Below are 15,182 nucleotides of genomic sequence, written 5' to 3' on the forward strand. Positions count from 1 at the left end.
GTCTCATTTTTCTGCATGTGTTCTGTAGGTCTGGCCAATCCTGGAGAGGCCTTCACTGTGTTTTATGGAGAAAGGAACCCCTGGTGTGAGTACAAAACACAGATCAGTTTCAAAGAATTTCATATTTCAATTTAGCGCTTTTAAACTCTAAACATGAACGATTTCTGCTTTCCAGGGATCACGGTCCACTGCCCAGGCAGTCCAGGTCATGGATCTAGGTTTGTGGAGAACACAGCTGCTGAGAAGCTGGTAAATGCAGAGTTTTATAAACCTGTTGTTACAAGGACTTATCGAAGGTGTCAATGACAACACCTGTCTTTTCCCTTCCTTACAGCGGCACGTCATCAACTCCTTCCTGGACTTTAGAGAGAAGGAGAAGCACAGGTAAAACTGTTCACATTCTCATATATTTTGATATATTTTGTCATTAATACACTGTTTTGGAGTTAGCTGGAGGTGATGTGTTTTTAAAAATGTATAATGCTTCACTAGATGATCTGCTTTTTGTGTTAATTTTAATCAAATCTGCAAGTTTCATGGATTCTATTCACGAAGTCCCAGTATGAAAGTTGCTCTCTGTGCTTCTTATAATGCATGGGCTATTAATAATATGCTGAAAGCTTCTTGCAAAATCTGTAAATTGTACATTTTGACGATTCCAACTGTGCAGGAGGTGTTTTTTCACTTGCTCGTGGGTCTATTTGTGGCTGCTAACATGTTTTAATGAACCATCTGTACAGTAAAAATGCCTAATTCATGTTCAAAGCCGAAAAAACGTGAAGCAGCCTTGATTTATGGACGACACTGCTGCAGGAGTAATCTCCCACCTGCGCTGAGGCATATTTAACAGGGCACTAACATTAAAAATGAAGCGAAACTCATGAAATAGTGATGCAATTAAGCAGGCCGTAAACATGCGTGCAGATGTTTACACTTAGCAATATGGTTTTTTTATGCCCTAATCTCTGCATTCGAGTCACTTAGGCTCTTATTATAGGGACATGCTGGAGCACTTTAATTCACAGCTGGTTCATTGCTTAAGTTTATTCAGGTGTTTAAAAAAAAAAAACTTATAAACTCAACACAACCAGCTCACTTTAGCTTCAAATGCCAGTCTCAGAGCATTGCCTCTGATTCATTCTAAAAAGTACCAAGTTACAGAATCCTCCCCTACAGAAGATCAATGAAATTATATGGATAGTTATGGATTAAAAAATACTTTCAGTGGTTATTTGAAAGAGATATCAGGTAGCAGCCTTTGTGTCACAGAGCGATAAGAGAGATTTTTAAAAAAACAACAAAACCAAAGAATTTTGTTTAAGTTCTTGAGGACTAAACTAAACATCAGATAGATGCTAGATGTAGATAGAAAGTTGAAACTGGGTTTTTATTTTAGAATCAAGTCCTTTGAGGCCAAAAAGCGACTGGTTGCCATCACTTTTCTGTCTGTGTTGGATTATGGAGATACGGTATACATGAGTGTTTTAGATTCAGTTTATCACAGCTCTTTAATGTTTATCACCAATTTTAAGTCTTTTACTCGTCACTGTTTGTTGTACTCTCGTATTGGACGGTCAGATTTGACCACACGACGAACAAAAACTGGCATATTTTACTTTATAAATGTATTTCAGGCTTGCTTCCTTGTTGTTTACATGTTTTTCATTGTACAAAAGCTGCACGTGGTGACAGTCTGTGGTCCCAGGATCTGTTGTGACTGTCTGTTCCCAAGGTTAGAACTGAACGGGGAGAGAAAGCTTTTAAATTGGCTGCTCCCTCTACCTGGAACACTTTACAAAAAGACCTGAAACTGCATGAGCTGGTTTCTTTAAACACTTTTAAAGTGTTTATAAATGACTTGGAGGCAAAAACATCAGTCTGTAGATGGTTTGAAAGATGGTTATTTTTGCTAGTTATGTTGTGGTTTCTGCTGATAAGTTTGTTTCTTATCTTTTAATCGTAATTTCACCGTGTTTAATGAGTATGATGTTTGTGTGGATGTTGGGAAAAAATGTGATATTTCAATGTTATAGAAGCACAGTTGTACTTAAGACTTTATTGGACTGTAATTGCTCTAATGTCACCACCTCCTGTGTGTGTTTCAGGCTGAACACCAGTGAATGTTTCACGCTCGGCGATGTCACCACAGTGAACATGACCATGGTCAAAGGGGGCGTGGCCTACAACGTCATCCCAGCTGAGATGGACGTCAGCTTTGACCTCAGAATACCGCCTACAGTGAACCTACAGGTGGGGAAACATGCACGTTGATGTTGAAACGTCTGCGATGAGCCCTCCAGCTCAGCGTTAACGCAACATGTTTGCACTTCCAGGACTTTGAAAAGCAAATCAAGCAGTGGTGCAAGGAAGCAGGAGACGACATCACTTATGAGTTCGCTCAGGTGAGTGTACATTACACTCAGTCATAGAACTGCTGTTTGTTCTGTTTGTTAAATCAACTAAAGCTTCCGTCATCTGTTACAGAAACACATGAACCAGAACATCACATCGACGGATGAGAAGGATCCTTGGTGGAGCGCCTTCAGTGACGCCTGCAAGGCAATGTGAGTGGACTAAAGCATGCTCCGTGTGTTTTTACCTTTTACTGAAACATCTAATAAAAACAAAAGTAAATGTTGCTTAAACCTAAATTTTGGCTCCATGTGCACATGCAGCTGCCTTCATCTGTTTTTAAACGGTGTGTGCATAAAGTTTCTGTCAAACTTTGTACAGTAATATTACTGATGAGCAACTTAATGCTCAGATATGACAACAGTCTGCTGTATTAGTGGATCATAAAATAGGATTTTTGCATTTCCTATTTTGCTTATAGAACCGTTTTAATACATTTGCACCATGAGTCTTCACACAACAATGCTTCTTCTAGTGTCTGGAAAGAACTGCTTAGTAGACGATTACTCGCTGCAGCATCTGTGGGAAAGCTGATTGCTGTTATTTTGCATTTTACTGGAGATATGCAAGAGCTTTTGGTTGCAACGTGCTCTAACATTGCTTATAGAACCTTTAGGACACATAAATGTTGCCCCCGTACAACCCAAGTCTCATGTTCACATCTGTGCTGCAGGAATATGACTTTGGAAAAGGAGATCTTTCCAGCTGCCACAGACAGCCGCTTCATCCGAGCGGTGAGTATAAAAACTGGGTACTGATAGGAAATGTCCTTCCTTTAACATCCAGAGTTTTCATTCATCCATCGTAGCAGTTGACATCAGTGGCAGCTCCTGTGTCTGAATTCTGTTTGTTTAATGAATTTAGGTGGGTATCCCAGCTATTGGCTTTTCTCCGATGAACCGAACGCCCATCCTGCTGCACGATCACAACGAGTATCTGAATGAGCACGTCTTCCTGAAAGGCATCACGGTGTACGAGCGGCTCATCCCAGCTCTCGCCGGTGTTTCTGCCTTTCCTGACGAGGCTTAGACGGAGCCTTCGTTTTTAATCCTCCCTAAAACATATTTCACTGGTGATCTGAATATTTAACTTGAGGAATTTGCAGAGATGACCAAAGAATAATAACGTGTATATCATTAAGCCAAACTGAGCACTTAGCCTTTGGTACTGTTGATTTTTTTTTTTATGATTCTCAGGATATAGTTGCAGTAAGCTTTGCATTACTCAGTATTGCAGCAGGTTTTAACACCATACTTACTGTGTGTGGACATAGTTGATTGAGTGCGCCTGTGTGTATGAAGTCCTAAAGGAGCATCACCTGTTGTGTAAACCATGTTTTCATTCCTGTGTAATATAATCTACTTAAGAGTATTTGAAGAAGACTTTTACTGATAGACACCTAATCGCCACATTTTAAATTTAGCCTAATTTTAAAATGATGATACCACAGATAGAAGCTTATTTAATAAACTTGAATTGAATAAATATATTTGTTCATCACTTTCTTTGTCATATTTTCGGGTACGCAGGCTGTGTGTGTGTGAGACGCCACGCTGACATGCGATTTGAATCGGACCGATGAACGAGGAACCGAATTAGAGCTGTTATGGTGGAAGATTTCCGCCTGCCTACGGCAAAGACATTTAACCTCCAACCAACCATCTGCTCCAAGGACGGGCGATATAATTTACTGTAACTACACCAATGAAACACTGAATCCATCAGTGCAGTTTATCACAAAGTGCACCCCAAAATTACCGTTATGTAGTGCATTTGCAGAGTCCAGCCTACGTACCAAAACACTTTCCATCAGATGTTAACAGTGAGAATGAGAACCAAAGCTGGTATTTAACAACACAACGCGATGAAATATAGCCACACAAGCGACACAGGTCTGTGCACAGCTTTGGTGCAGATGAAATATCTTGACTTCGGCTTGGTGGCTTCGATGAGGCTGACGGTGGAACAACATGAAAGTTGATTGGATTTTCTGACTTTTCTTTGGACCTTGTCGCGGACCAAGCAGTCAAAGCACAAAAACGCAAGTTTAAAGTTTACAAAAGACACATTTATTTTCTCCAACGAAAAATACATTTAAACCGAAAGTACTGAAATCCGAGTTGTAGGGCCCTTTAAAAGAGGTCAACAAAATATAACTCTACTGAAAAATACGGCTCGCAAAACTGGACATTAACTCAACTAACAGAGCTGCCAGGCTGAGACGCTGGGGCAATAGATATACCCGCTGATCAGCCCACATTGAACGCATGGGGAGGAACTATATAGGCAACAACTAAACCCATAGACTGTATAAAAGATGGACGTAGCTACCGTGACGTCACCCGTTGGTTTCTGCACTGAGAACATGAAGCCAGAGTTTTGCTACTTCTTGGTTGACATCTTGGATTTTTGGAGCCAGTGACGCAAAAAAAGTCGGAGGGGGGCGGAGCCATAGGAGCAGCGATTGGTCAGACAGATTGAGAGGCGGGCCCTCTCTGCCCCGCCCACATTTACCGCCTTCTGCTCGCTTCATCTGTATGGTCGCTGCCGACTGTCAATCAAGCCAGCCACGCCCCTTGCCCCACAAAATGTTGACGATTTTTCAAAATTTCAGTATTGATTTATTTTCAGATTGGCCACCTGATCTCTGGAATTGACCATGAAAACTAATAAGAAAAAAATTCTGAGCTGTATTGCGGTATTTCGTGATCTGTGATCATTTCTTTTCCAATTCCAGTCTATGGGAGCCAGGGCTTTTTGGAGCCAGCAACTAGCGGATGTAGTGATATTGCAGGTTTTTGACGCTTCCAGGTTGGCTTCATTTTTCAGGGCTGGTTGCTACGTCCATCTTTTATACAGTCTATGACTAAAACTAATACAACGAAACCCAAATCCCCCCGATGATGTCAGAGCTCTTGGTCTGGTCTGTGATAGGACCTTCAGAAAAAAGCTCCGCCCTCAGTCTCCAACCAGGAAGTGCCGCGCAGCAGTAGCCAGGTAACTCAAAGAAAAGAGAAATGAATTAATAGCAAAATGACAAACAATGTAGACTAAATGTCTAGAAAACAGTGTTGTCAAAGTGTTCACAAACCAATTTTTAGTGTGTGTGAAGTGACTGTAACTCAAAGTAACTGAACATGTGGTGATGGTGTTTGTCAGTGTGTGGACCTTCTGCGTGGCTGTGTGGCCATCACAGGTATTAAAAAAAACTCAAACGTCCGGTATTTGGGATCATAAACTAATGAGATTCCCATGAGCCTCATGCTGCCGGTCTAATGTAAGGCGGCGCTCATGCAGACCTGCTCGGCGTGTGAGCGTCATCGCATGTGAGGATGTTAGCATGCTGACGTCTGCATCCTGAGCCTAAGTGCAGCTTCATGGAGCTAATGCAGCTGTACGAGTCTCATATTTAATATTGCAGTCAAATCTAAAATATTTATCAGAATGCTTAATTTGATATTGTTCAGAGATAATAACTGCATTAACAGACAAAGCCTAGAGTCACTGTGTGTGTTTTTATATTAGACCACTTAAACAGGAGGTTATTTGCATTATTATTATTTCTTTTAGCAGAACTTGCTTTAACTTCGATAAAATGGAGAACACTTGTAAACAAGGATGTTGTGAAATGGAGGTGCAATAAGGGAGATGGAGAAATTAAAAATTTATTTGGATATCTTACTGTTTACATGAGTTAAAGGTCGGTCTCATCCACAGTTCAGGTCTCTCCGGAGTTGTCGTCCAATTAACGGTGCACGGCTCTCCGAGGGGGACTGGCAGGAAGACTGTGCAGTCAGTAATTAGTCTTCTCTCTCCCCAGGACATGACAGCAGTATTAGCACATGGGGCCGTCGGGGAGACGAATAAAAGCTGAACCCACATCCTTCCTCCCAGAGGGGGCAGGAGTAGGTGCAGTCATCCTGTCGGGTCAGCTGTCGAGCATCTGAACGCCTGGCTGAGGCAAAGCATAGGGGCTGTTAAACAGTTTATCAAAGACAAGTTCCCTGTTCCAGGATTTCAGGAAGGCTTGTAATGAATGTGGTGCGGCAAAAACACTGCAGCCAAGTCTTTGTGTTTCCAGGCCAAAGACAGTCATTTGTGTACATATTGTTTCTCTGGAAATAAAAATGGCCTGACAGCTGCTGCACTCTATGTAGGTCTTGCTTCCCTGGTCAGAAGTCAGAATCCAGTGACTGAGGCAGGGTGAGGTGGGGATTCAAATCTTGGTCAGGGAAAAAAAAAAAAGCCTTGGCAGGGAGCTTGCCTTCATCGGGAGATTAAACATGATTGATGCGGGTCTCCACACACCCCGCTGTGGGATTATTATTATACTACACAAATAGCTCTCAAAGACGTATCGGAATTAGGCGACTGACTTCTGCTTTTAATGCCTGCGAGCAATGAAATTAAACAGATCACCATACACGGAGAGGAGGGGAAAAAAAATTCAGAAACAGTGTGTGAATCCACAGAATCAGTTTCCGTCTCGCTGCCCGTACAGCAGCTTTGTTGTACATCTCAGTGTTGAGTCTCACTTCTATGGTATCTTGCTTCTGGCGAGAGCTGTTAATATTCACAGATGCTGCAGTGTATGAAGGAACATCCGCGGTGTAAATCTTACAGCTGAATGGCAGCTCGCTCTGCTCGGCTCTCCTGCACTGCAGCTACAACTGTCCTCTGGTGGTAATTAGCCCAAACCTTCTGCAACGGCCACAACACCGTTTCTTAAATGAGGATTAATTGTAGTCTGTCAGAGGTTTCCGCTCCGTAGTAACTATAATGCGGGCAGTGCATTTTATTGTCCTTATGCTCTGTCTGTGGAGATTCTCAGTCAATCAGGTCACGGCAATCCTCGGAGCTTCACAAGAAAGCGACTTCACTTTGCTTTTGGGTTCTTTTGCACAGTTTTTTGATTCTATTTCACATAACTTGGGCTATTTATTTTGAGTGTTGCAAAGCCTGCAGAGGGTTGAATGTATTAGATGGTGATGGAGGTTTCTCAGACTTTTAGTTTCAACACGATAGATGTGAGTGACTCTACTTTAATATAAATATATACATTTGGGGATTTCTATACTATAAATGGGTTGTAAATAAATTTCTACAGATATTTTCTCTTGATAGAATGCATGTAATTATCTTATCCAACCATGCATTTTACACTCTGTTGTTTATTTCCCTGTATTTCCGAACCCTTTCAGCTTATATAGAGCATGTCTAAAAGGCCTGGCCAACACAACGTGCGTTACATCATTTCGTGGTCTGCCATTGCCAGAATTATTTCTGTGCTGTGTGATTTTTTTTCTTCCTGTGCAGCACAGCGATGGCTGTCTTGAATATCACCATTGCAGTCTGGAGCTCTAATGTGTGTTCTCTATAGATGTTTGACGCAGGCTGGACACGAGACATAAGCATGGCCTTGTGAATAACATACACAGCAGCATACGTGGGCAGAACGTGGAAATAGATGCACACAAGTGAGACGAATATCGTTCCTCCATTTCACTCAATCCAAACATCACCAAAATGAAACGCAGCCATCGTTGATGTTGTTCACGTCTGTCAAAGTCAAAATGTCTGCTGTGAGAAAGGTTCACTCTTAGATTAAAAATACAATAAAAGCAAATTGGAGAGTGGTCTGAAACTGAAGAAAGACACAATTAAGAATTTATTTCATGCTTTTTATATAATATTCTCTTTTAAAGCTTGTTTTTTTGACCTGTTATTTATTTTTGATGCTCTCTGTAGGTCTCCTTCAATTCCTAAATGTCCTTAAATTATTGAACACATCTATTATGCATTTGTATGTAATAATGCAAAAAGGTAGCTGCATGTGTGCACGTCCCATCCTAATCCTATATTTAGGTCTGGTGCAGGTTCATCCAGCATATGGGACTGAAAAAAGCAGTTTTCTTGAAGTGCTCACCTCTGAGGACTACACGGTAGGATCGACTCGTCAGATGTTCTATCAGATGTCAGTCACACGAGAAACCTGCTCAGAAGTTGTTGAACATGGAGGTGTGAGGCAACTTTACATCAGCTGTAGAAACTACAGTTGATGAAATAACCAAGAAACGCACAAACCCGTCTCATTAAAATACAAGCATTAGACAAACAAGCATGATGGGACCCGTAAACTAATATGTAGTTGAACAACCCTTTGAAAAACTGCTATCAAGTGTTTTCTGTAACTCTCAGTCAGACTTCTGCACCTGTTGACAGGTATTTAGATTTCACTGCTCATCAGTGCTCTCATTTTTCTGGGACAGTATTTTTTATTTTTTTTAAATTATTATTTTCAACTAAAATTCCAACGCAATTTCTTATTTCACTAAATTATAATTTTGCAAATTTTTATTTATTATTACTTTTTTCTGTTTCTTGTTATTTGAGTGAATTTTGCCTTTTCTTTAATGGAAGGGGATGAATAAATCTGAGGACGACTGTCGGTCAGTCCATCATGGGGCCAAAGTGCCTGGATTTAAAGAAAAAGTAGAAAAACAATAACAATATTATTTCTTGATATATTTTGTTATATTTCTGACTTGTCTGATGATTTTTCTTCTCAGATGTGTAAATTCTTGTATATATTTGCTCTATTATTTTTTGTTGTTATTATTATTTTTTTCTTTCTATAGTTATTTCACTTTATTCTTTATTCTCCTATTTCTATTATTCTCCTTGCTCATTCATAGGGCGACACCAACAGCCCAAACCAAATTCCTGTGTACGTACTGAGCCATTAAAGCTGATTGTGATTCTGATTGTGATTCTGAAGTGAATTTTGTGACATCTGACACCTCGTAGATGGTTGGTGATGCTGCCTTGGGGAAGTGAAGCAGCAGTTTCCTAATTCAATGTATTCAAGAACACTATAAGACTTCTATTTGCATCCATGGATGCTGGATAAGATAATGGACCCCCGGGGGCCTGAGACGTGTAAAATGGCTCCACCTCTTCCACATAAGAGCAGGAACCCTGCCGGATGGAAAACACAGGATGTGAATCTGCTTTTGTTTCCTTTTCAATCTGCAAGTGCAGCAGAATCCTCGGATGCTGGTGTTTGTTCAATCACCAAACCTGAACTTCTGTAGGTCACATTGGAGATGAACAAAGACTCAACAACAGACCAACGCCAAAGGTGTGAAGCAACACACTATTTAACACATTAAAAACCACCAGAGAAGGCCTGAGATGGAGCTCATGTTCTCTAACCGTCTTCACTATTCTGTGGTCAAACATTTAAACTGTTCACTGTGTTTTAAAGAATGTTCTCTGTGCAGCAGTTTTCACATGAAGGAAAACTTACACAGAGGAAAATATTAGACTGGATATGGTTGACATCCAAACCTACTCAAAACTAAACAACTCATGTAAAACAAACAAACAAACACACTCTAAAACAACAACAACAAAAATTCACAACAACAACAACAACAAAAATTCAGTAGGAAAAAAAGGGAATTTTGTCACATTTAATTACTGTAAAAATAAAATAAGATTTAAAAAAGGTTGAAAAAAAAGGACAAATACGTGTAATCTAATATATATATATATTAAGATTTACATACATAGTAAAACTATCTAATTGGTCCCACATTGTAAAAGAGCAAATTACTGTTTGTGAAAACACTTTTTTTGTTTTTGTTTTTTGTGGATACTATTTCCAGTTTTGGCCATTTTTAATTATTTTTTTTTGTGGGGGATTAATGTGTAAATTAAGCCTTTTATAGTTTTTTTTTTTTTTTTTTTCACTATTCTACCAGTCAATATCCTTAATTTAACAAAACTGTAAAAAAATTTAAATAAAAAAATTTTAAAAAAGCAAAAAACAAACCTGTAAAATAATAAGTTTGAAAAAAAATATATACCATTTTTCAGTTCCTAATATACATAATTTTATCTTTGCAATAATATCTGTAAAACTATATATTTGTTTTAAATATAGTAAGAAAAATATGTCAGGTTCAACAGAACGAATTACTGTTTGTAAAAATTCAAATTTTTCAATGATTTGTGATTTTATCTTCTGTGATTTTCCAGTTATTATCTATAATTTATCAAAACTGGGACAAATCTGTAAAATAGGAGTCCGTTGTTTATTGTTGTTATTAAACACATTTCTTTTACAGTGTACTTTTAATCGAATCCTGTGATTTTCTATTTAGAAATGTCAACAGTCCATGCTAAAATGTGTTTTCTGTAGTCTTTTATATATATTTGAATCTTTTAAAGGTCATGTAGGGGACTTTAGTGCCATTAAACGCAGACTAGTTTGCAAATGAAGATATTTTAACTGTCAAATCGTGGGTAAACTGAGTGAATTAACAAAATCTTCAGGCTAATTATGACTATTTTTGGATTTTGTTGTACTATGTGCCGTGTGTTGGTGCATCTGGAAGCCCTGGAGGCCTGGCTGGTGAATCCCCAGTCTTCACGTTTGGTAGCATTCAGGGACTCTTGAGCAAACCCTTGAGAAGTGTGCTGCTCAGAAGCTCAGGCAGTCCTGGATGAAAATAAATAAATAAAAAACCCTAAAATTTATGGCACTGACAATTCCCACGTGGCTCCGCAGAGATAAATAAAGACAAACTAGATGCTTCTGCTGCTCCTCTGTTGCCTGGTGAGCGTGAACGCGCCTCCACGGTGCTGCTGATGAGAGAGAGAGAGAGAGAGAGAGAGAGAGGGCTGTCGTGGACGCGCCGGCCTGTGTGATTGTGGTGTTGGTGGTGGTGTCGGTGTGTATCCGAGAGTGTGTGTGTGTGTGGGAGCAGGAGGGGAGACTCTGCAGTGTCTTGGCAGCTGCATTATAGCATCTCCCACCGTCCGCGGAGCGTCCACGGCCAATGCCTGCCTCCTCCTCCGCGTCCACCTGACAGCGCAAAAAACCGATATGAAGTGAAGCCGAGCCGGACTCTTCGCTATCCGTGTGCCCCCCTCCCCCGGAGACGGTCCGGAGCGCTTCATTCACGCACCAAAAACCCCCGTGACGAGAATCTTTAATGGAAAATGGCGATAGGCGAAAGGTCTTGCAGCAGCGTCTGCTTGGTATCTCTCCAGATTATCTTGATGCTCGGCGCGTCGTGGCCTGGAGCGGAGGGGCTCACGTTCCCACAGCAGTACACGTAAGTACCACAACCCCGGCTGGAAACAACAGCCGGGATCCGAGGGGAGACAACTTTGGGTTTGACCACTCAGCTGTGCCGCCAGGAGACACTTCATTCAGCCTGTTTTTGTGTTGTGTTTTTTTTTCCTCTTCTGCTGTTACATAATTTGACAGAGCTGCCGATTACATCAATGTAAAGGCAGGATGCTTAAAGAGCAGGAAGGTGTAGTCCACACTGGAGGAGTGTTGATTTGCCAGGTCGGGCTACAGATCAGTTCAAATGTGTTGCATCTCTTCCCCATCACCATATGATGCCTTCATGGGGCTGCACATTATCCTACATCCATCACTTCTTCTTCTCTCCTGGAGGGCTGCTGGTAAAAATAACACAATGAGAAGCCAGTGAAGTTAGAGGTGCTTTTAATGAGTTACCAGATAGTTGGAGCGTTTTATGTCTGTGCAGTCATAAAACTGCTTCTTCCCCCTGCTGTTCTTAGATTCTTTTCCACGCAGGCTTTGCAAAAAAAAACCCAATTTGGTGGAAACACTCGCCTTCGTTACAGCCTCTTGAGTAAATCCAGTAGTACTACGCCTACTATGTTGCACAGGAGAAGAAAGGTGTGGTTTTTTTTTCTTACTGTGCAAGCCTGCTTGAAAGCTCCATCAGAATTTCCCCGTCTTTTAATCAATCTCGTGTTTGGTTTTTCACCATTCTTAACCTTTAACCCGTTACTGTTAAGTACAGCTGGCACTTAAGTTGAGCCTCCAGTTATCTGGGCCCACCTCCAGGCTCAGCAATCAGGCTGCTCTGGAGGGAGGAACAGGCCAGATGGTCCACTCATCTTCGGGGCACACGGTGAAGCATTTCTGGCCAATCACAACTGGAGATCCGAGGTGTATTTACCAATTAGAAAGCGGGTCTATAAATCAGTGAGGTGTGGGGGCGTGCATATGTGTGTGTGTTTATGATGAATTGGGTTATTTCAAGTAGGGTATAGCTGCTGCTGCCGCCTCCTCCTCCTCCTCCTCCTCCTCCTCCTCTTCTGCTGATATTTCTGCTGAGTGCTTTGAAACAACTACATCGCCCCGTGCCCTGGGTCTGTTCATGTAAGCTAAATGAAGCAGAATGGCTACGCTGAAGAACAGCATCTCTTTCCAATTAAGAATTAATACTGCAGCAGTGAGGATTTATCCCCCTTGTCCCTCGCTCACTTCGCCTTTTTTCGCTCCCACCGCTTCTGTCTCGAGTCTGCCCGTCCCTACCCACGGACAGATCGACAGATAGATTGATAGCTTGATCGATAGATGGATGGATTGACAGATAGATCTCTCGTCTACAAATGTGCCTCACCAAGTACATTCTAGAAGCGATGTGACTGCTGCCTTGATGACATCTCTGAGGCTGGAGGTTTGCATCCTGCTTCCCTCATATTTTCAGGTTTAGGCCACATCTGGTTCAGTTTGGTTAAGTCTGATAATTAATTTTCAGTACAGATTAGTCTGTTGATTACCGTTTCGATTGATTAGATTTTTCTCAAACAGGAAACTTCACCGCGAATTTGCATCAAAGCACGATTCATTGCTTTCACGTGGGAACAAATCAGAGTGTTTCTAAGCTCAGGATGCATGTTTACAGGATTTATTCTAAGACGACGCTGGTGGAAGTGATGCAGTTCAGTGAAAACTCCCCTTTTCCTCCACGTTATAGCATCCAAACTCAGTTTCTCTCATCTGTTCCAACAAATTTCAGACGTACATATTGTAAGTCGTTGCATCTATTGTCGTTAGGGTTGGGCCATATGGGTGATGCTGGTGTAATGTTAGGGGATGATATGAAACTGAAATATCGTGAGATAGATCCGAATATTGTGGTGGTGATGAGACCAAAGAAACTGGCTGCAAAGTTTTATGTTGCAAAGCAGCTCTACTTTACTTCTGTGGATACTGTGCACTGTTATACTCAGGATTTGTGCGCCTATTTCCATTTGAAATGCCTTTGATTAAACTGTCAGCAAGCAATTTACAACTTATGCACTATTGATTTTGGTACCATATAGCTTTAATGCGCATCAAAAACAGCTGCTTGGGAAAGGAATTGTTCTTCTTTCATTTGCACCAATAAAGTTGTGCAGTTTTGAAGTATTTTGTCTAGTGTCAAGTATATCCTTATCGCAAATCTTCTCATTTATATCGTGATAAATATGTTTGGCCATATCACCCTGTCCTCATTGTAGTGCATGTTTTGGATGCAATTTTATGGAATAAAGTACAAACAGTGTGTAAAGCTGTTAAATATTCGCACCACCTGACTAGATTTAAATGAAGCTCATACAGAGACACAGCAGTAATTCTGATTATAGACACGATACATTTGCTGATTTGCATGACAAGTGCTTTTCCACGAGAGTACATTTCATTTCTAGTGTTTATGTACCTTCACAGTAAGCAAAATGTTTAATACAGCACTAAAGATCTGCCATCGCCTCTGCAAAATGGTTTGTGAAATGCAACACGTGTGCAGCAGCGAAGAGAAGAAAAAGCCCGTCTTACTCTCAAGGTCACTAATAGTGTCGTCGTAGAGCTTTTCTGTCTTTTGTGTCTTGGAAAATTTTTAGCATTCAAGGAAACGTGCATTTCAGGCTTCAGCGGATGTTGTTTTTAGACAGTCCTCGTTTTATTGAAATCTACATAATGCAGGACTGGAAGGACATGAATGGGTGTTTTTTTTTTTTTTGGCTTAAAAATGAGGCGTAAGAGGAAAGTTTGGGAAAAGTTTGATTAACTCGAAAAAGTGAGGGACAAAAAAACAAGTTCCCAAAGCTCAAGGGAAAGTGTTCAGATGTTGTTTTTGGTCCTTCTAGCAGGCAAAAAAAAATCCAAAAGTTTGATGTTGGAGTGATGTAAAACAAAGAGGAGCAGCAAATCCTCACACTGGTTTTGCCGTTGTGCTTCAGAAATGACTTTAATGATTGTCAACTGGTCTCTTAATTGACCAATCAGCTAACAAAAGAATTGCTTCAGCACTGTGTGATTTTGGTTAAATATTGAGAATATCTCTTTCTGTCTTGAGCTTCAGGCCAGAACTGATGTTTTTCTGTATTTAACCCAAACACAAGCTTCCCCTTAATTCATGTTTAGTTGCATAAACATAACCATCTGAGTTGTTTATCCTCATAGGGAAATAAATCAATTGCAGTCATGACTTGATAATCCGACACTAAATGTAAAACCTTCTTCTATGTCTGATAGCAAGGCTGTCGGATTGTCAAGACGGAGGTCCAGATACAAGGAGGGCTTGATGCTGGAAGGCTCATTAGTTGTTAATATTTATTGTTCATAGTTGTTATAATAACTAGTGTATTGTTAGAACATTACGCATTGCCTGATTTCACACCTAACTGACCGATGCATTGTGCACGTTCTGGACACTTCCACTCCGGGGCAGCGCTCTGACGGGGTGGACGTGGCCGGAACACACAGACAGTACTTGGCTGCTGATGCTAGTTTAGTTAGCGCTCACACTTCTGTGTCCACCATTGGTGGCGGCGGGGGAGTGGCAGATACGCTCCACCGTTACCATCCATGTTTACTTCCGTAAACACTGAGCACGCTCACTGTGTGTGACGTCGTCGTGTCCTCTTCTGCGCATGCGGGACACTTTTGG

General features: G+C 40.9%; 2 protein-coding genes across 2 annotated transcripts in view; both read left to right on the forward strand.

Annotated features, from left to right (window-relative positions):
• LOC103359780 (aminoacylase-1) overlaps positions 1-3,912 on the forward strand; it is a 12,321-nt gene extending 8,409 nt beyond the window's left edge. The window contains exons 8-15 of the mRNA XM_008285303.1: positions 29-85; positions 176-249; positions 335-384; positions 2,106-2,250; positions 2,334-2,402; positions 2,485-2,564; positions 3,086-3,146; positions 3,277-3,912. Of these exons, the coding sequence (XP_008283525.1) occupies positions 29-85; positions 176-249; positions 335-384; positions 2,106-2,250; positions 2,334-2,402; positions 2,485-2,564; positions 3,086-3,146; positions 3,277-3,441 (701 nt within the window). The 3' untranslated portion in view covers positions 3,442-3,912. The remainder of the gene's footprint in view (positions 1-28; positions 86-175; positions 250-334; positions 385-2,105; positions 2,251-2,333; positions 2,403-2,484; positions 2,565-3,085; positions 3,147-3,276) is intronic.
• A 7,552-nt stretch (positions 3,913-11,464) lies between these two features.
• Positions 11,465-15,182, forward strand: part of LOC103359789 (voltage-dependent calcium channel subunit alpha-2/delta-2-like) — a 51,439-nt gene continuing 47,721 nt past the window's right edge. The window contains exon 1 of the mRNA XM_008285314.1: positions 11,465-11,537. Within this exon, the coding sequence (XP_008283536.1) occupies positions 11,482-11,537 (56 nt within the window). The 5' untranslated portion in view covers positions 11,465-11,481. The remainder of the gene's footprint in view (positions 11,538-15,182) is intronic.

The sequence above is a fragment of the Stegastes partitus genome, unplaced genomic scaffold (assembly GCF_000690725.1).
Source record: "Stegastes partitus isolate 25-593 unplaced genomic scaffold, Stegastes_partitus-1.0.2 Scaffold10, whole genome shotgun sequence".
Lineage (NCBI taxonomy): Eukaryota > Metazoa > Chordata > Actinopteri > Pomacentridae > Stegastes > Stegastes partitus.